General features: G+C 38.0%; 1 protein-coding gene across 1 annotated transcript in view; it reads left to right on the top strand.

The window, feature by feature from the left end:
• abcc9 (ATP-binding cassette, sub-family C (CFTR/MRP), member 9) overlaps nt 1-22158 on the top strand; it is a 50712-nt gene that overhangs the window by 28247 nt on the left and 307 nt on the right. Inside the window, exons 22-44 of the mRNA XM_018694896.2 lie at nt 67-105; nt 2516-2617; nt 2765-2849; nt 2970-3050; nt 4717-4854; nt 5211-5336; nt 5428-5527; nt 5683-5756; nt 6033-6257; nt 7050-7204; nt 7934-8003; nt 8208-8365; nt 8557-8649; nt 9549-9651; nt 9831-9944; nt 10315-10435; nt 12821-12951; nt 14251-14329; nt 17679-17787; nt 19996-20099; nt 20225-20358; nt 20610-20672; nt 21167-21472. Coding sequence (XP_018550412.1) covers nt 67-105; nt 2516-2617; nt 2765-2849; nt 2970-3050; nt 4717-4854; nt 5211-5336; nt 5428-5527; nt 5683-5756; nt 6033-6257; nt 7050-7204; nt 7934-8003; nt 8208-8365; nt 8557-8649; nt 9549-9651; nt 9831-9944; nt 10315-10435; nt 12821-12951; nt 14251-14329; nt 17679-17787; nt 19996-20099; nt 20225-20358; nt 20610-20672; nt 21167-21304 — 2542 coding nt within the window. The 3' untranslated portion in view covers nt 21305-21472. The remainder of the gene's footprint in view (nt 1-66; nt 106-2515; nt 2618-2764; nt 2850-2969; nt 3051-4716; nt 4855-5210; nt 5337-5427; nt 5528-5682; nt 5757-6032; nt 6258-7049; nt 7205-7933; nt 8004-8207; nt 8366-8556; nt 8650-9548; nt 9652-9830; nt 9945-10314; nt 10436-12820; nt 12952-14250; nt 14330-17678; nt 17788-19995; nt 20100-20224; nt 20359-20609; nt 20673-21166; nt 21473-22158) is intronic.

Below are 22158 nucleotides of genomic sequence, written 5' to 3'. Positions count from 1 at the left end.
AAACACAAATATACACACAGCTGATTGCAGTAGACTCACTCTAACACACTGACGTAATTTTGACAGTTGGTCAGAGAGAGAGGAGTCTGATGAAGACATCAGGAGGTAGACATTCCTCTTCCCGCCTCCTGCTTCCTGTTTCAGATCTGAAGTGACCCTTTTGACCTTTCATTCGCTTTTCCTCCTTTTGCTCTCATCTTTTTTTAACTCCTTTTTTTTTTCATTTTTACTCCGCCTCCCTCAGAAGAAAGTAATATTTTACACTTCACTCAAGGCCTTGTTGTTCATGAACACATACATATGATTTATACCTGTTTTAGTCATTTAATTGTTTCTGTTTTGATATATTTTTACAGTATTAATGTAGATTGCGATGTTTTTATGCAAAACATAGAATGACATCTGTTAAATGCAGTGAGTTTCCCAGGTCTCAATGGGGACGATAAATGACACCGTATCGTATCGTATCGTATGGCATTATATTGATATAAGTATCGTATTGTGTCATTGTAATGTGTCGTATCATAGTTTAAGGTATTGTATCATATTGTGTTATATTGTATTACAAAGCATTCTACGGTATTGTAAAATATAGTGTCGTATCATATTATAATTTTATGATATTGTTAATTATTGTATGGTATTATAATAATAATATAATAATTATATATAAAGAAAAGAGCAGGCAATTATAACAACAGTTAATATACATTTCAAAACAAGAAGGACATAAACTAATAAACAATAAAAACAACTTTAGTTTGTTAATTTGTGTATCAATGTTTATCTATGGATCTTTTTAACACTTTTTGCCACTCTGTTCTGCAGTTATTGGTATAGTTCCACTGTCATGTTAACAAGACAGTTTTCTAACCTGCAGAGTCAAAGATCTTCCTGTCTTAGTCCCCCTGAGTTTAAATAAGTCTTTCTGCTGAAGCAGCATCATGTTGTATGTGTTCAGAAACAACTGCATCAGCCTTCAGAGTGTACTGTCTTCCTCTCATCTTGTTGCTCTTCTCCCGTTGTGGTGACTATTGGTTTTGTGACGTGATCCTGGAGTGGTTTGTGCTTTTAATGCTGGGAGTCATTGCCCTAACTCAAGCAAACAAATATATTCAGCTAATATAGTTTTTTTTTTTTTTTTTTTTTTAATGTATGCTCACTAAGTATTTTTGTGCATGGTCACAGTTGCAGGTTTATACAGATTTATAAGTTATCGGTTTGTGTCTTTAAGAGGTTTCATACTTGACAGCTTTAACAATTTTGGTCTGGAGGGTAAAATAGGCACACAAATTAAATATGCTGGTATTTTTTTATGTAATACTACATATATGCTCAGAATGTCTTTTTAGCAATTTCTACATGTATCCTTTATGTTTGACTATGGGATATTTGTAACAATACAGTTGAGTAACAATACAAAAGTTTAATAAGTAAGTAGAGAAATTAAGTTAAAAAAAGTGTCTTTTAATAACTAAGAAGACCAACAGAAAATCAGATTTAAATGTAAATGCTATCATGCTAGTATTGTATGCTCTAACAGAATGCAAAATAGCACACAACTACAGTATGTAAAAGTTTTACATAGTAAAATACTGTTAGAGACATACATCCTCCAAACTGTCACCACCAAATGGTCTTAAACTATTTGTTTTTGAGGGATGAAGCTATAAATCTCAGCCGGGTTGCTCTCAGATCAGACTCCCAGCAGAGTGCCACAGTTGTCGTTGTCTTTGTTGATGTTTTTATTTGTGTTTGTGTTGCTGTAGCTGTTGTTATAGTTGGTGTTATTGCAGTCGCCATTGTTGATGATTTGCAGCTCATCATTAACCCGATCCATGACCCATGTTTATCTCTCATATCTGACATATCTCACAGAATAGTTTTCATGTTGTGGTGGTGAGTTTGACAGCTTTCAAAACATAAACCTCCCTCTTCCTCCTCATATTTTTTTTTTTTTTTTTCAACGTTTGGGTGCCGCATTCATAAAGCTGATTGGAACAGGAGTACTGATCAGATATTATGCTAATTCTCATTACCATATCTCATTTCTGAAGTGTGTATATCATTACCAAAATAGGTGCTATGTTAGAGGTTAATTAATTAATTAACAAATAATATTTTGCCTTTCAATTCATGTGAAGATTACATACGGCACATAAAAACTGTTAATAATATAACCACCAGTTTAACAACGTATATGTGGTGGTAGAAAGTTTTTGGTCTTTAAAATACAAACCTTTACATTTAATTAACTGTAAAATCTTATTCAGAAATAGCCATTCACCTGTATCTAAAAAAAGTGATAATGCAAATTTATCAAAGCATAATTATTAAATGAGCTACACTGAAGACAGAGTAATTATCAGGGTCAGGAATCAACTGTAATGGTCATGAAACTGACCCAGTGATGGTAGATCAGTAGATCAGTACTCCTGCTCTTTAGCTTTATGAATACAGGACTTTAAATTCTTACTTGGTGTCTGTTTGCCTCTGTTTCCCATGATGCATCCAGCAAGAACAGATACTCTGTAGCCTACGCTGCCCAGAAGTCCTGGCTGCTCAACGCTACAGTGGAGGACAACATCACCTTTGGCAGCCCCTTCAGTAAACAGAGGTAAAAACCACAAACGGCCAGTTTCCAAGTGCCCCTGTACTCACAATAAGCATGTAAACGACAAGATGCTTTTCACAGGAAGACACTGAGATTTTTTTGTGAGCTGAGGTTTGTCTGTGATAATGGTGGTTATTTTGTGTTTCTAAGGTACAAAGCAGTGATTGATGCCTGCTCTCTGCAGCCAGACATTGACCTGTTGCCTTTTGGAGACCAAACTGAGATTGGAGAGAGAGTATGCACATGGTTCATTTAATTTATTGATCAAATATTTATATTCTGCAAAGAAGGAGCATATGTGATCTATACTGTACTGATATTTTTCTGGTTCTCACTGTGAATTGCGGTGGTTCAGGGCATTAACCTGAGTGGAGGTCAGAGACAGAGAATCTGTGTGGCCCGAGCTCTCTACCAGAACACCAACATCGTCTTCTTGGTGAGATAAGCTTCTTTCTCTATACTGTATGTACAATAATTCACATTCTGTCTTTTTTTAATTTCAGGCCTCTTCAGTAATCATAAGATTGATGATTTCTATCACCCTCTCATTACTGTGTTAGTTGCAGACATATCTTCACCCTACATTTCTTTATGATTGATTGTATCAGGCAGTGCTGTATGATACAACATATAGTACACATTGGCCGTTGGGATGAGGAGGTTCAATGTCTTACTCAGTTCTCTCTCTGCTGTGCTGTCATGTGTTTTTCTTTCTGAGTAGTTGCATAATTTCCTGTTTTAATTGGTTATCAAGCGTATGTGTCATTAAAAGCTATCATTGGCATTCTTTTATACTCTCATCACACTTTGTAATGTCTCGAGTGGTAAAAAGTGTCATTTGTAAAGCTGTGATGTTTGATAAGGAGGGAATGTTTTCTTTAATTAACATAATTTCACTGTGAAAGTTCAGCTGCCTGTGTTTTCCATATGTAATCTCATACACTGTCATCATGAAATACATCAAATCTCCATTAACACACTATAGGAACTACACTAAAGCACTCACTCAGACAGACGTTAATGGAACAAAACGGATCTATAACATTTGGAAGAGGAAATCATCATTTGCTTAATGTTTATGAATAAGTCCACATAATTGAATAACATGAATATAAACATTTAGCAGCAATCAAATTATCCCAGTGCTGTAGAATGTGTAGTGCAGAGACATGGAGATATTTTTACGAAATATACATGATGCACTTGATAGCTCTACTTGCAAATGTCCACATATTATTTAGAGATTTTCCATGATCTTAAAATGTTTATTCACCATTTCTTTAGTCCTCCTGGTGACAGTTATACCTGGAAGTATAATGTTTTTTGGGTTGTCCTTCCATCCTATTCTTGTGAATGAGGAATGAGGTATCTCAGGAGCACATAGAGGAAATTTCTTCAAATTTGGCTCAAAATGTCCACTTGGACTTTGGCACGTGATCTTTTCTTTTGACAAAATTAATAACAAATAAGGTAAAATTCATATCAACAAACAGTTCCAGCACCATGTGTACACTATCCAGTGAATATAAACCAGAAAGTTCCATAATGAAGTTTTCCTGATAGACTTCTAAGGACTGAAAGTTTGAAGTGATGATAGTATCTGACTTCCTATGAAAATCTGAAGAAATATTGGACTTTGAGCTTGTATTTGGCTGAGTTTGTCTCCTCAAGGGTTTTCATCCTGTCCTAGAGTTCTTGTGTGTTCTTTCCTAAAAAAAAAAAAAAAAAAGTTGAGCAAATGTCCAATTTCGCTGTCAGGACTACACCTCATAAAATGATGTGAATTCCTTATCCTTCCTTCCAACTAATATAAGTAACAGTTTTTTTCCATCATACATTTATCTGTTTCAGTTGTAAGTTTCTATCCAAGCTGAGTCTAAAAATGTTTATGTTACAAATATACTATGTCATTATATTAGACAGGGCTCAGCTACTCATTGAGTTTCTGCAGCACACAATGAAAAACACTGACATGTACAATGTTGTAGACTCAGAAAACCAGAATAACTTACACACCTGCTCTCCTTGCCTTGAGAAACTTGCCTATGTTCTTTTTTTCTCTCCATCCTCCTCCCTCTCTCTTTCCCTCTCATATCTGTCAGGACGATCCATTCTCAGCGTTGGACATCCACCTCAGTGATCACCTGATGCAAGAAGGGATCCTCAAGTTCCTACAGGATGATAAACGGACTGTGGTCCTGGTCACCCATAAACTGCAGTATCTTATACATGCAGACTGGGTAAGAACCTCTGACTGTACCCAAAGTGATGTAAATACCGTAGGCCTACCACACTTTACTGTGCTACCTCGTTATAAGTCTTTGAGGAAAAGACAGTATATCTTTTTATGCAGCCCTATGCCATGCCTAGTTGTAGTTTGCTTCTTTATCACTGTAGTCAGTGTAATTTCACTTTCAGTGGTAACAAGTTTTCGCAGCAAATAAAGCATCAAAATATTGATAGAAACTTCTGAAATCAACCTCCAAAAGACTGATTCACACCAAACATTCTAGGTTTAGTCTTTTTACGTGTCACTCCACCTTTCTTACATATATAATAGACTATGAACTGACATTATTTTAATCTATTTGTCCAGATCATAGCAATGAAGGACGGCTCCATCCTGAGGGAGGGAACCTTGAAAGACATTCAGACTCATGATGTTGAGCTGTACGATCATTGGAAAACCCTGATGAACAGACAAGACCAGGAGCTGGAGAAGGTAACGGAACATGCATCTCCTCCAAATCTGGTGACTGCAGACGACCAATCTAGTGACATTAACCAAACGTTTCTCTGTTCTCTGTTTCTAGGACATACAGCAGGACAGTCAAACAACACTAGAGAGGAAAACACTGAGGAGAGCTTTCTACTCCAGAGAGACCAAGAACCAGATAGATGATGAAGATGAAGGTAACAGATTTTCTTTTTAAGGTTGTTGTCTTCTGTCATCTGTGTTTCCTTGCTGTTTTATGTGATCAACCTACGTTTTAAGTAGTTGATGAAAAGTTGAATCAGGGAGTGTTAACAGTGTTGTTTGCTTGAATCACTGCTTTTCATATCATCAGAGGAAGAAGAGGAGGAGGAGGAAGATGACAACTTGTCCATGACCACCAACAGACGATCAAAAATCCCATGGAAGGTGATCTGTCTGTGCAGCTGCACACATCTGTTTGGCACACCTTGACGTTTCCTGCTGGCAGAGTTGTTCTGGAAATAATTTATTTGGTTGCTTTAAAGTGTCATTAGCATCATCATTAGCCATCATGAAGACCAGTATTACTTTACCCAAACCTGAAAAGCTGGTTCTTTGGTTCTTTACCCTACCCAAAAAAAAACATCAGTAACAAAGTATAAGGCCAAACTTATGTCTTAAGTTTACTTGTTTTGTCTAAATAACAACTGTTCTTCATCTCAGATGTGCTGGTGTTACCTGTCCTCTGGCGGTTTCTTCATGGTCTTCCTCATGGTGTCCTCTAAGCTCCTCAAACATTCTGTCATCGTTGCCATTGACTACTGGTTGGCCCTGTGGACGTCCTCCAAAACCAATCAAAGTGCGTCAAGTGGAGTGACATCCAATGAAACCAGCCTGGGTGACAGTATCAACACCACATTCCCGACCCCCGGTACTCCGGAAACTGAGGTACAATATTATGAGTTTTTATAACACATGTTGATGATTAAATGGTAAAAAGTAAATAAGTAAATTACAAGATAAATAAAGTGGAATAAGACAGACAGTCGTACTATATACATCGTACATCCAAGGGAGTATATAATAGTACAAAATAGTACAAGGTTGCATGATGTGTAATATCCTGTATAATATGGAATTAAAAAGATGCCATAAACTAAATTATTTACAATCCTGTTATTTCACCTGTTCAGGCATTAAAGAGAAACATCATCAACTCTTTTGCGAAATTGGATACAGAACAAAAAGAGCAGCGAAGAAACACAGAATATAAATCATATAGAAAATGTGACATAAATGATAAATTCATTATGCTACAGTGAGATATATCATGAATAAGTTTAAATATTGAGCATTATGATCAAATATAAACAGAGAAAATTAAATTAAATCTGAACATAGTAACATGAAAGACCTGCAAGTTTTTCATCATGTGAAAATGCACTTGTGGCATTTTAATGCACAGGACAATGACCTCTTTGAATCCTTGAAAAGCACAAATGAAATGAGAGGTAATACAAACAATAAAGAGGAAATACAAATGTGTTCAAGACATTAAATATATATAATATACAGTAGCTCTGCATTTCTGAAATGTTGCTCTTGTTTTTACATTCTCTCTCCCTCTCCCTCTCTCTGTGTGTGTGTGTGTGTGTGTGTGTGTGTGTGTGTGTGTGTGTGTGTGTGTGTGTGTGTGTGTGTGTGTGTGTGTGTGTGTGTGTGTGTGTGTGTTACCCACAGCATGACTCCTACTATCTGCCAGTGTTTATTATCCTGTGTGCAGCTGGAATCACTCTGTGCCTCATCACCTCTCTCACAGTGGAGTTTCTGGGTCTTTCTGCAGCCACCAACCTGCACCACAATCTGCTCAACAAGATCATCCATGCTCCCATCAGGTACACAAACACACACACAACCTTAAAAAAATCAGCCTTGAAATGCAAAAGTAGTTACAAGTTCAGTATTGATCTGCTGTGTGACTCATGTTTTTAGACACATGACTGAGTGATCATTTACAATACAATTTGTGAATATAGCACAGTATAGCTGTTATCATTAACTTATGTTTCTATCAGATGAGGCTACAGTTAAATAATCAGGGTTTTAGCAGAGCAGCAGCTGGAAAATGGTTTGAAAGTGAGAGCTTATTCACGTGTATTCTTAATTGGTCGTGTTTCAGTCACTATTTCATACTTGTTCTATTGTGTGAGAACAGAAACAAAAAATGTGTCGATGAGAACAGTTTTATTGGGAATTCAGCTGTATTAAAATGCTGTATATATGAGCAGAAAGAGGAGGAGAGAAGCAAACAGATAAAGGGCTGAAGCTGACTGACACCAGGCAGAATGCAAATACAACATAATGACGTCATAAATATGCTTATTAACGTATTACATAAAAGTGACATTTAGTGACTTTTCGAGTTATGTTTTGATCATACACAGTACAGCTATGTACTAGGTTTTGACCTAGTCTTGTTTTTCTTTTATTTGGGTGAAGGGGAAGCTCAGAAAGTTTGTTACATAACCTTTATTCAGATGTCTGAGGATGGAAAAAAAACATTAGAATATTATATATGTATATCTTTCGGTGTTTTTTGATGCATGTGCTACTTCTCTCCTCAGGTTCTTTGACATCACTCCTTTGGGGCAAATCCTCAATAGATTCTCAGCTGATACCAACATCATTGATCAGGTAAATGGACGAATAAAAGATCATTTACATGATAGACTGAGGACTAGAGAACTGTGAGAAGCTATGGAGATCCTTTGGATAACCCACATTATTGTCTAATAATAAAACACTTTTGTAAACATTTGTGTTTAGATGCTGTCATCTGTAAACTAAAGGAAGAAACCACACATGATGCACTGTTTCCGTATCGTCTCTCTCTCGCAGCATATTCCTCCTACACTGGAATCTTTGACAAGATCCACGTTGCTCTGTTTGTCGGCCATCGGGGTCATATCCTCCATCACTCCCATTTTTCTGATTGCACTGGTTCCTCTGGCGATTGCCTTCTACTTCATCCAGAAATACTTCCGGGTGGCCTCCAAGTGAGTCCACACTGTAGTTTTTGTATTTAAACAAACAATATTACCACAAGAACAGTAAGCCTTTTGCAATTAGTAAGTCACATTTTGTTGTGTATACACACTCTCTCTCACTCTCTCTCCCTCTCTCTCTCTCTCTCTCTCTCTCTCTCTCTCTCTCTCTCTCTCTCTCTCTCTCTCTCTCTCTCTCTCAGGGATCTCCAGGACCTTGATGACTCCACACAGCTTCCTCTGCTATGCCACTTCTCTGAGACGGCAGAAGGTCTTACCACCATAAGAGCTTTCAGGTACAACCAGGGACGAGTGCCGTCAGGGTTTTATTGAAACTACTACTTTTACTTGTTGTTCTTATTGGTGCAGTCTTTTATCATTACTCTTATCTTTGGAAGCTGATTTCTGTCAATGTGAAAAAAAGATCTTGTAAGTCAATATAATGAGAAACTTGAGGCCTTTACCTACTGGCCTTTTTTCATGCATCAGTATATTTTTTGCCAACTATTTTTGTCATTAGTACTTTCACAATGCAGTAGTACTAGTGGTTGTACTAGTAGCTGTTTCAGAACCAGTAGCAGTAATATCAGTGTTGTGGTTTAACTTCTGACTGTCGTGACAGAAGCCTTAGTTCCAGCTCATGTTGTCGTATCTTCTTGTATTTCTGTCCTCACCCTCTTTCCCATCGTCCGTATAATCCAACATTAAACAGCTCTCACGCTTTTTTTCTCCTCTCTTCCCTGAGGACTTCCTCTTCCTCACACACACACACACACACACACACAAATATACAAGCACTGGGACTCACATACGCAAGCTCATGTCTAACACACACACACACACACACACACACACACACAAGCACACAGAAACAGTGAATCTGGTGTTAAGACAGATTCTTGGCAATCATGGGATAGTTCCCATTATCATTATCCACTGGTCTCCCTCCAAACCAAGTCTGGTTTAGATGGCAGCGATTTACGACTGAACTCTATTTTATTCTTTTTATTTGAAAATTTGTCAATTTTTCTTCTGTAGACTTAATTTTTTTTACTTTCCTGTTTGTACTTTTATTCTTCCAGTACTTATAACTACAAGGACAACAACAACTTAGTGTTTTGTGAAGAGATTCATAGAAGAGTGGAGGGATGTGTTGTGTATCTAATGTACACATGTGTATAAATGTTTGTTTCAGACACGAGGCTCGTTTCAGGCAGCGTATGCTGGAGCTGACAGACACCAATAACACAGCCTACCTGTTTCTGTCTGCTGCCAACCGCTGGCTGGAGGTCCGAACGGTGAGAAATTATTTTATCAAAATCCTCTCCTAGGTCTGGTCACTAAAGCTCTCACAGATATCATCGTGAGTTGTTTTTTGCCCATTACACTTTGGTTTATTTGTGGATCTGTGCTCTTTGTTTTGAATCATTATGTTCTTTGGGTAAAATGTCTTCTTGTCTTCTTCATCTTTGTGCAGGACTACCTCGGAGCAGTGATAGTGCTGACAGCAGCAGGAGCCTCCATATGGAGTTTACGTTATGATCTTCCTTCTGTGGGCCTGGTGGGTCTCGGACTCACCTACGCCCTCACTGTGAGTTTTCTCTTTTTAAGGTTTTCTGGTCTAATGTTTTTTTTTTTTCAATCACTTTTCAGTCAGCCTGCCTACATAAGTACCTGTCCGCTTTGCTGTAAGTTTTCTGCACATTAACCTTGATTATTCCTTCGCCTGTGTCCACCTTTTCTACATCTCAGTACATTATATCGCGCTCATTGTACCTCTCCATTGATTCACTGCTAAATAGTCAAATATTAACCTGCCCTTTTTCTTTTTTTTTTCTTTCTTTTTTTTTTTTTTAGGGGGTTGGTGTTTTAGTCCAGTCACTCCAGACACTCAGGGCACCGTTAGAATATTACCTTCATATTATAAACATGACCCAGTCTCTCTGTATGTCTCTGTATAGGTCACCAACTACCTGAACTGGGTGGTGAGGAACCTGGCAGACTTGGAAGTCCAGATGTCAGCTGTGAAGAAGGTCAACAGCTTCCTCAGTACAGAGTCCGAGAACTACGAGGGATCTATGGGTAACTGAGTTCTTGTTATAACACTACAGCGCTGTGAGTCCGAGCAGTTACAGGTACTGGAAGCAGCGTGGCCCTTGAAGGTAACACCTCATTTACAGAAAACATGAGGTTCAGGGTGTGGATGACAGAGGCTCCATTATCCCTACTAGAAGTCAATGTACCATCTTTAAGGTAAAATAGTTACATAATGTTGCTTAGATGATGATATTTCAGACAACCTATGCATCTCACTGTGTTTGACGTTCTCAAAATGACCCTTGTGAGTCCCAGAGGGGAATCTACATCTACTGTGCTTATTATTTACTGTCAGATTTGATTTGTCAAACCACAGAACGGGGCCAAAATGCTGCATTCCAGCATTTCCAAATCAAATATTTCACATTGTTTATGGTACTTTTCTAATCTGCTAACATCAGTAAAAAGGAGGAAAACTTTATCATCTGCTGTATAACAGTTGCACACACATTAAGTTGTTCATTGTCACAAATTATACACTCACTAGATCTCAGTATGATTTTATTTTCCTAGTACAAAGAAATGAAGATGTGTTAATGGTTCCTGATTTACAGAGTGGAACAGAGCAACCTGATCTAATGATAAACCAGCTCTTGTGGTAACTGTACACAATGTGTGTGTGATGTGAATGAGTTCATGCACGTGTGTGCAGTTTCATCTTTTGCTGAACAGTGCAGAAGCTGTGTTTTGGGTTTATGGGATATACTGTTGCTATGGTGAAATACAAATGCTGTTGGAATCTTTTTCCTGGCCGGATAGATAAGAAAACATGAGAGACTTCTCATTATTCTAACTTTGATTTAATCTGTATGGTAACACTGAGATCACCAATATCTAACCAAATCAAATCTAACCCAACCAAACCTTTTCAAATCTTGAAGAAAAAAGGAAAACTTGTTCGACCTTTCACCAGCACAGAGCAGCTATTTCAGGAAACAGTAAAAACAATTCCTGAATTTGAAAGATGGCTGGGAGAAGCAAAGAAGGTGAAGGAGTAAAAAGAAACTAAGAAAGACAGAGAGATTTTAATAAAATAATAAATGGTGTTGCAAATATATCATATATCATATATCATATTTGCAACACATATAAGTATATCTCTCCTTGGAATTTTCCTCTGAACCTTTACAGTAAATGCCTTACGAAAGCATAAAACAAAAAAAATCCCCAAACCCCTGCATGACAGAGAACAGAGAGATTTTTCCTCTGTGACATCATGGAAGCTTCCAGTGAACTGATAAAAGCAAAAAATCCTCCACAGTTAAGGGAGGAACAGATTAAACCGCCTGCTGCAGAATCATGACTTTTTTGTTATCTACAATATGTGATTAAGCTTTTTTTTTCCAGAGTACTAATATGAATAATGTGCAGAATAAGCACCACTTAACAGGGAGTACTTCTCAGACCTGAAAACACTTGAACCATATAGTGCTGTTTTAGCCTCTGGAAGAGTTGTAAATTACCTAAGTGACATCATTTGAGTATTTTAGGTTGAGGATTACAAAATTTTAATGGAAAAATCTGTGGAGGATCCAAAGTATTTGAAGCTTGATCCACTAAGGGGTTCAGTATGCTTGAAACAAACTAGGTGTATGGTATGTTCTGCAGTCCTTTACAACTGCTGCCAATCAGCAAAAAGCTGCTATTTGAGGAATATCTCTAACAACCAGTGACATCTAACCAAAAGTTCAGATCATTCAAATAAGTTCATCCATCCATTAACTATACTGCTTATCCTTAGAGGGTCACTGGGGGACTGGAATCAGCTGATATTGGGTGAGGTGGGGTACACACTGGACAGGTCACCAGTATCACAGTGCTACCAATCATTCACACTCACAGATTCACAGCTATGGGCAAATTCAGAGTTGACAATAAGTTGCTTCAGATAAAAGTATCCATCAAATGAGTAAATGTAAATATAAGTGAACAAATGTTAGAAAGATAATGTCCTGAAGTATACATAAAACTAAATGTCACTCATTGCTGCCAAAGTGAATTTGACATTTATTTGCAATGCAGCTTTTAAATTGTCCAGCCCTGTTGTAAAGACTACAGGCTGAAGCAGGTTTAAACATTAAACACAGTTTTAGGTTATAAAACTATAACTGTATAGTTGTGATGTCAGTAGGGAATTTGAGCAGCAGTTTAATAGGAAAACTCAACCTCTGTATATCTGCAGTGTTATGACTTGGACCATACGTTCTATATGGTCCTGTTTACACCAACCTGGACTGTAACATAGACAACTGGCAGGCAGTTAGAGGTCTGTTTTCTGTTGCAGTGGTCTCGCCAGTGTTTTCTGTTGTAGTGTCTTTTAAGATGAGCAAGAGTTAAAATCAAACCCTCCTGTTGTTTCTCTCCCTCCAGACACCTCTCAGGTGCCTGAGAACTGGCCCCACAACGGTGAGATAAAGATCCAGGACCTGTGTGTGCGCTACGATCCCATGCTCAAACCAGTGCTCAAACACGTCAATGCCTACATCAAACCAAGCCAGAAGGTAATTAACATGATGCTGCGAAGAGAGCGGAGCAGTGCTGCAGTGGTCAGTGTGTGGTAGAGCGGTACAGTTACACCTATACTTAAGATATTTGATCTCCTATTTATTAATCTTAGAATAAAACTTTTCATTGAAACATAGGACAATGATAATATACTGTAAGCTTCCACTAACACTTTTACTGGTAACAGTTTACATTAACCCACACTGTGTAAGATTTAGAAAACTGAGATGGTTTATCAAACAGATTGTTCCCCAGAAATTCACTGTGTCCTCACGACTAAGTGGCACTTACACAACACCCAGAGCTGTTGTTAAATTGACAGTATTGTATTAATCTATGTACTGAAGCAGCTATAGATAACAGGTAATTCACACACTGCTGCTGAGAAACAAGGACCTCACATCACACTGAAATGACAAAGCAATGACCTTTGTCCATAGGCACAAAGGAATGTCCAAGAGACCCAGCAGATTATGAAAGAGCAGTAGTGAGATGATTAAAGGGGAAGAGGAGTGCATTTATATACCCAACCTTAAAGCTGCACCAGGCAGCTGAAAGAAATGATTTTGTGAATGTTCAAATAATTTCATTCCCTAGGGGAAAAAAAAGAAAGAAGAAAAAAAAGCATCACTATTTGTTCAGTTCGCAAGAATATTATATTTGCCACTTACACCTCCTCTCTAACAAGGAGATGGGGTTTATCAAAGTCATTTATTTTATTTACTTAACTATTGGCGCCCTAAGGGACATAGTGCTGCAATGAGTTTCGTCCACCATTCATCTATTGTAGCTCTCCTAAAACCCACCACCACGTTCTGTATTTTTGTGCTGTATTTATTGATTTAAAAGACTCAAAATAAACTAAAATAACACAAAAATCATATGTATTTCCATCGTTGTTATTCTTCTGTGCATCTCTTATAGGAAAAACATAAAGCACTGCCAAATGAGTTTGCATCTAATCCTCACAAAACATGTAGATGGGCAGCATGTGAAATGTTTTTCTTTTGTTCTTTTTGTACTCTGTGGTTTTTTCATAGTTAATATTATTAAATTTAACAACTACAGTCTGGAATGTCAAAAGCTAATGTGAGAAGTCTGTGAGTTTGATTAAATGTGGACTTTTCCTTTGAAGTCACAGCTACATGTCTCCATTAAACTGTGAACTGACACTGAACTGACCAAACTCCATCCACACACAGCATGTACCTGCCAGTCTGTTATCACACAGGTGTCTCATGTCTCACGGCAGTGCCACAGTGAAGCTCATTGACTGTCTCTCCTCTTCCTGTCAGGTGGGAATCTGTGGTCGAACGGGCAGCGGGAAGTCTTCTCTGTCGTTGGCCTTTTTCAACATGGTGGATATTTTCGAAGGTGGGTCTGACAGAAAGAGAGAGAGAGCAGCACATTTTTTTCCCACCTCTTTCATCCTTGTTATTCCTACAGTCTCTCTCATCTTTCCTCGTCTTGATGTCTTTCACTGGTTGAATATGTTTATGTCTCATTAAAGTGAAAAGATTCTTAAGATTATCGGCTGTGTGTTTGGGAACATTGCTGAAGGATTTCCCCCAGGGTTGTTGCCTTGAGTAGCTCTTGACCCTTAATTCAAAAAACAACACAACTCTATTGGTCTCTTGTTTTGGTTTTCCGTTGTCCTGTTCTTTCTTGGCCATTTCCTCCGAGCTACTGACAAGATAAAGATGATGTACTTAGAAATATATTCTTGTCAGAGAGGAGGTGCTTTTATCTTCTAAAAAGATTTAATAGATCATAACATGATATTTACAAAAATCATTACAGACCCAGTTTTCAGTAAGTTTTAGTATTGATCTTCACACCTAGCAATAAAGGGACACTGTGGATGACTAGTAGAGCTAAGGGGGCAACATTTTTGTATGAGTGAGCCTGTGTTTGGTTTGTATCATGAACAAGGATGCACATGCGCCACTACAAGGGATGTTCCCAATGGCTATTTTCCCTGTCGATTAACAGGAAATGTAATTTAGACTGCTCAACTGGTCAGATGAAATGGTCTAAATTAAGTTGAGTTTAATCAGGAGCACAGCTTCTGTGGGAAAACAATGTCATATTGATTTGCAGAGTGTGGCTAAAGCTAGCAGTGCTACTACAAAGCAGCTTTCTAAAGGGAGTTCAGGAATCAGTAGGGAGGGAATTCTGGGAAAACTTGTTATATTTAGAAACACTAGAACTAAGCGTACCAGTTGGATACAGATTATTTATAGTAGTTATACTCAGGTAACATGATGGATCTAACAATGCTTTATTGTTTATTCCTGCTAGCTGTAGCACTTTTAACTCTTAACATAATCACCCTTTTAGTTGACAGCTCCTTTCTGAAGTCTAGAAGTACAACTCATAAACCTTTTCAGCCTGCAAATGTAAATCTAATCCATCTTAAGTCCCTCTGACTCACTGAAGCACATTACAAATGTGGCCCATTCATCTGTTAGATCCACAAAGTGTTTAACTTCTCACCTATACATTAAGAGACATTAGCTTGAAATGTTTATTTCCCAGTGGTGAGTCACATTGAAGTGGGAGCATTAGTGTCCTTGAAATCACTGTAACTTGTTCTAACCTGGTTGTACATGAAGAAATGTTTTTCAGTCACAGCTGCATACCCTCAAACATTAGATGAATCTATTAGATGATACCAAAGATTGCAACAATAAAATCTACTAGAACCTACCACAGTGGTGCCTAACATGAGCTCAGGATACCCCAAGGGGTTCAAAGATAAATCTGAGGACTCACAAAATAATAAATAGAAAATAAAAAGAAACAAAAAACATATTCCTACTGCACAAAATGTTTATTTTTTCCTCTGAACTTTTTTTTGTGAAATTACGAAATTCTGAAAAGGTTTACATCATCAATCCAATAATCTGAGAAGGGAACATTGCTCCTCTGTGGAACTGCTCGCAAAGTAGACCTATGGAAAAATCTGATAAGAGGTCGCAGGTTTTCTTATCGTCCACAAATTCCATGTACTCAAAGCCTGATATATCTTATTCCTCTGTGCCATAGAGATCCACTGTGGTCTATTAAAAACACATCAGTGAGCCCACTCAGTTACACTGTTGCCTCATTACTACAAACATACACACTGTGGTTTATTTTGATTTGATCCCACATGCACCGCAAATATGTGCTAGCCCACCAAATGTGGATTAATCCGCCACTGAAAATAGTCCCCAACAAATACACCAATAAAATAAATCTATCTTGGGTCAGTTTAAGTTATAAATAATCTATAAGTACTAGAAATATCAATCTTTTACAGAAGTTGAGGAGAATTAATTGCAGAGACAAAATGAACATAGGCAACACTGGTTTCAGCTACAAGTAAAGCACTGGAGCCCTCAGCCCTGGAGGTGAATTACACTGCCCTCAAAAGATGTTCTGCATCATCTCCTAGCATCCACCATCCAACTTGTATTATGGTTGTGTATGTTTATGTTAGAGAAAATGTTTATTTAACCGACCCTCCTTACATTTCAGGTCTTTTTAAACATTCGTGTAGGTCTATGGAGCTCTTTTTGTTCTTTGTGTGTCTTGTTCGCTTTTAAATTCCTGACAAGAGGACCTGAAGTAGACTCCTCTATCAGAGAAGTAAAACATATCAACATGACATGACCAGCTTCCTTGCAGTCATTTTCAAGCTCTGGCTCGTATTTTTCTAAGGCGGCAGCCATAAAGTCTTAAAACTGTCTTTTTTATTTATTAGATTTTGAGAGCAATTCGTAATCGAATCGTTCTGTTTGTACTCTGGACGATGATGACTGCTTCTAGACAGATTATTCGAATAAGGATTAGATTACACAGTCACTTTTTCCATTCACACACACACACACACACACACAGCTGGGCAGATGTTTCATTTAACTGTAAATTAAGACATTTGTGTCAGCAGCATTTCCTTATAAAGCAGTGAAATAAAACTAGTGCAGTGTATGGGTGATAGCTCTCCTGACTGAACTGACAGGAAAGTACATTGTAATAAACAGAACAAAAAAAATATTTATTCAAGACATTTTGTACAAGCTAAGAAGTCCAAGAGATAATTTCAGTTTTACAACAAAAACATAAGTGTAAAACAATTTTTCAGCTTTCTCAGCTCAGTTTGCAGGCATTTACCAAATAGTAGTAATGATTTATTTATTACTTGACCAGATTGTTAAAGGCAGTAAAATGTCAATCTCAAGCCAAAACCACTAATGCTAAAGCAGTCTTATTATGGTTATGTGTTGCCTCTACACAGGGCATTTAATTGGATGAGTTCTTCAACAACTATCCCTACTCCTCTGCCATAAAACTCTGAGTTTTGTGATAGTTTGTTGGAACAATATGAAATAATAGTTGACTAATGACAGATTATTCAGTGACAGCCCAATTTCTAGGCCGGTTTTGTGGTTCAAACAAGGCCTTTTAGCAGGTGCCTGCTTGTTTCTAACTAGATCCCCCAGCATGGTCACTTTAAGGTCACTCATGGGGAGTGACCAGTTTGAGCAAATTACCAGCCCCAGAACTACTTTCAGATGTCTTTTGGTTGCAGCAACCAGCTTGAGTAAACAAAAAAAATGGAGAAGGTTCTGTCTGGCAGCCATAAAATCTAATCCAGACTGGAAGCTCTGATTGTTATATGCACACTGCTGTTGTTGGAAAGCTTTTGAGATGTCAACATCTTTTTGCTTATTTGCAGGGAAGATCATCATCGATGGGATTGACATCTGCAAGCTTCCTCTGCAGACTCTCAGGTCGCGACTCTCTATCATTCTCCAGGATCCTGTGTTGTTTAGTGGATCAATAAGGTACAAAAACTCAATTAACAGATTAATATAATTATAAATGGAGGAATCTCTGTCTGTCTGTCTTTTGATTTTCTCAACAACGGCTCATCTGATCAATTTCAAACTTGGCAGATGTATTGCTGAGGAACCAGTTAAATTCAGTGTCGACAGTTTTTTTGGATGAGCAATTCTCAAAAAAATCCAAAAATATAAACATAAAATAATCTGTGCTAGTCTGTGATGTTCAGCTTCTTATATGAAATGTTCCAGTAGATACTTATATATCTTAGAATAAAGAGGAAAACCCTATGAACATGTCTTAGTTTTAAACGAGAGAAACCCTCAATGAGCGATTGCATTGAAATACAAAAACTAGTGGAACAATGGCTCGACAGGAACTGATCCTCTAAAGCAAGCACAGCTAAGAATTAACCACACTCATCTTTAGGAGATATAGTGCAGAAACTTAGTCAAATAGATGAAGACAAGGTTTAAACAGTTGTGACATGACAAGTTAAGCAAAACCCAAACTGCAGCAAGAGTTTTGTCCTCAAAGACATTTGTCACATGACGACACAAAGTCCCAGCTGTGGGGTTAGTGGTTGAAAACACAGTGGGAACTCTGGCTTGGACCTAATCTGACTTTTGTCACAGACGTCACAGACTGAGAGGTCATTTGAGGGATGAGGGACCCTGCATGGTTTTCAGTCTCCATCTCGTTCTTTGTCACAAACACTCACAACCTCTGTGTGTTTGTATTGCCAGATGATTCAGTGACTCTGTGTTTGTTATAAAAGACAAAGAGCATGTGCTATTTGTTTGGACAGATATGCCGCTCTAGATTATTATGTGTGTGTGTGTGAGACACAGAGATTGTGTGGGTCTTGGCATTTTTACCGGCTCTTGTTTACGTAAGCCTGGGGTGAATGGTCGACAGTAACTGTTTCACACTGTTATCTTAGATGTTGCTGTTACGTTCTGACACTGTTTGACGCACTGTGACTCTGCCACACACACATTCAGTAATAACACTTAGTAGATTTGTCACATCGTTATTATTTCTGCAGTTATTTCTCAAAATCTCACCCAGGGGAGCCAGAATTAAAGTTTATTGTTGAAAATAAACAGGAATTAATTAAGTGGTACCTTAAGCCTTAACAGCATTAACAACAACAGAAAACTATGCATGGTCATTTTTTCAATTTTTAAAATTTTAATATTTCATCTATTTTTGCTAAATTCTCTCAAGTTCACTGTGCCAAGTAGGTTAGTTTTCTCTTAGATATGCAGCACTCAATGTCTCAAAACTTCCTTCCGCTCAACAAAAATAAATCAAAATTGTTTTATTTGGTTTGTTATCTAATCAATCTTGGCATCCTGTTTGCAACTATCAACCCTTCATTTAGAAACTGGTGGCAAACAAGTGATTGAAGCTATTAAGTCATGTTTCCTCCAACTAAGAATCTCTTTTATTATTAATATTATTATTAGGAATTTCCTAGTTTGAGTACATGAAATTCTAATAATCTAAACAGGATTAAACAAAAACACAAATGGCCTTCATTAGATCAACATAGAGTGTAGCCAAGAAATAATTTCTCAACTGCAGCTAGTCCAAAATGTAGCTGCTGATAGACTTCTTACTTTCAAATTCAGAGTTAAAGGTGCTCTCAAATGTATTGCTGAAATGCTGCTCTGCTTAGGATTCTTGAGAAAGGAATTTATTCTTAAGTTCTGATTCAAGACTAAAAGAAATGTATCTGTACAAGATGCAAGGTGCAATCAGAAAGTTCAGAGACTACACCTACAACAAGTAAAAACTGGAGACGAATTAATGTTGCGCAAACCTGTGAATATAGAAAAAAAAAAAAACAGCAAGCATGCTCTAAACATGGTCTCTGCATCATAGCCCTAGACCCAACTCTCATCACTGGTGATGATCCTCGATGTGGAGGGTTGGGTCATCCAGGGCCTGTTGACGGAGATCCTCGCAGACTTTGACACAGCGCTGATTCTGCTCCACAGTGAAATCACAAATGCGCACATGCAAATGATCACAAACACCTCGCAGCCAATAACTCTAACCCTAACCAACCATGACTCATACTTTGGACATTGTTAACTTTATTTCTGTTTTACAAAGTGTTTATGATAGCTGCGAACAAATGCCCCTCCTCATCCTCTTATACTCTTATAAACCCAGTGTAAATGTGTGTCCTCTTGTTGCAGGTTTAATCTTGATCCAGAGAGGACATGCACTGATGATCGACTATGGGAGGCGCTAGAGATCGCCCAGCTGAAGAACATGGTGAAGGCGCTGCCTGGAGGGCTAGGTACAGTCACTTTTGAAGTCCTGCAGGATACACTGTTTAGCATGAAGAGTCATTTAATAATGTAATACCACTGTTGTAATTGTTTGTGTTGTTTTATGTGTGTGTGTGTGTGTGTTTGTGTCCAGATGCGGTCGTGACAGAAGGTGGTGAGAACTTCAGTGTCGGTCAGAGGCAGCTCTTCTGTTTGGCCAGAGCTTTTGTCAGAAAGAGCAGCATCCTCATCATGGATGAAGCCACAGCATCTATAGACATGGCTACGGTGTGTGTTTATGTGTGTGTTTGTTATACCAGATGATGGACAGTTCTCAGTCATTTGAGACTATAGTGCTCACAGAGAGAGAAGCTTCCTCCACAGTTACTTTGTAACTCCATTACTGTGACTATGTTACACTGTGACCTGTTACTTTGTCTCTATTGTTCTTTGACTCTGTTGCTCTGTACACACATTATTTTTAATCATTATTATTACCTTTTAGATAAAAGCCTTATTTTCTCTTTCTTTCTTTGCAGGAGAATATCTTACAAAAAGTTGTGATGACTGCATTTGCAGACAGAACAGTTGTTACAATTGCAGTAAGTCCTTCAGTCTGTTCTTCCAGATTTTGTTATCAGAAATGCAAAAAAGTGTATACAAATCATGACTTTTATTTGGATTAGACTATCAACAAATTCCACTTCCACAGGTATCTGAGGTTTTAGGTTTGTTCTGCGCTGATAGATACAGATATATGGCTCTTTTGCTTTGAGCCCTATGTGCATCTATCATGTAATAATCTCCTTAAGGATGCCTTATGCATCCTTCTTCTGTATTTCTCCTCCTTTGTTTCTCACTACCTATTTCCCTTAAGTAACATAGTTAATAGTCAAAATGAATTTAGTGTCGGATACTTACACATATCTGCTTTACTTTTTTCTGACTAATTCTTTCCACTCTTGCTTCATTCATCTTTTTTCTGTGCTCTCACGTCTATGTCTTTCCACACTTAATCTATATTTGCCATTTCCTCTATCCATGATTTTTTTCTACCCTCTCCCCTGTCTTCTGTGTGCCTTCGTCCTGCCACCAGCACCGTGTGTCCTCTATCTTGGAGGCCGAGCAGGTGTTGGTCTTCTCCTCAGGGATCTTGGTGGAAAGTGATTCAGGTCCTAACCTGCTAGCACAGGAGGAGAGCCTCTTCAGTGTGCTAGTGAGGACTCACAAGTAGACCCGGATCAGCACAGACCACTTTGGCTCAGCTCAACCTTCCCCCTGTCTTTCCTCTTCTTTGCATTTTTCCACCTGCTTCTTTTTTTCTACTTTTCCTGGCTGAGTCAGAGCTGGAGTCTGAGTCTGGGTCTGGGTCTGCTGAAGCCTTACTGCCATTGACAGCCTGGTTGGTACCAAAAAAAGACTGCATGCTCTATCATAGATATTTCATGTACATGTAGTGCCACAGCCTGCAGTGTTGAGACATCATTTACTGTGTAAATTAAATCAAAAATGGCATAGAGTGCTTGCAGGATTAGATTAGAGCATGTCAACCTATCCCTCTATTCATCATGATACCACTTACCACATACACAAACTCCATATATAAGGGTTGCAGGTGCTGCTTGTAAGTTTTTCCTATTGCTATATAGCCCTGGACAGAATTAACAGCTGTTTACAAGTCTTGAAAAATATTGCAAGTTCAGCATCAAGCTTCATTCCTTCCTTCAGTTTCCAAGAGCTGTCTCTGGCAGTGGAAAGCAATGCATATGTTTTGCTTCTAGTTCTATTGCTTTTTTCCCTCTACTGAAGTTAGCATGCTAACCAGCTAGCCCCAGCCCATCTCATTACTTTCCAGCAGCACTGTAACATTAAGACTAGCCTGAAGAAGTAATACAGTTAAGCAAGTGACAGCATAATATGATCAGGAAGAAATCATGACATTATTTCCCATTGACATTGTTACATCAAGAATCTCAAACCTAATTTGAATTGGCTTCCACATTAGACCAGTTGTCCTTGGATGCCCCTACAAAAAGTATAGGTCTCAAGATTTGGTTTCCATAAAACTCCACTGAAAACTTACATGGA

This window comes from Lates calcarifer, linkage group LG18 (assembly GCF_001640805.2).
Source record: "Lates calcarifer isolate ASB-BC8 linkage group LG18, TLL_Latcal_v3, whole genome shotgun sequence".
NCBI classification, from domain to species: domain Eukaryota; kingdom Metazoa; phylum Chordata; class Actinopteri; family Centropomidae; genus Lates; species Lates calcarifer.
Note: the sequence above shows the minus strand (reverse complement) of the source record. Positions and strands in the feature narration are given on the sequence as shown.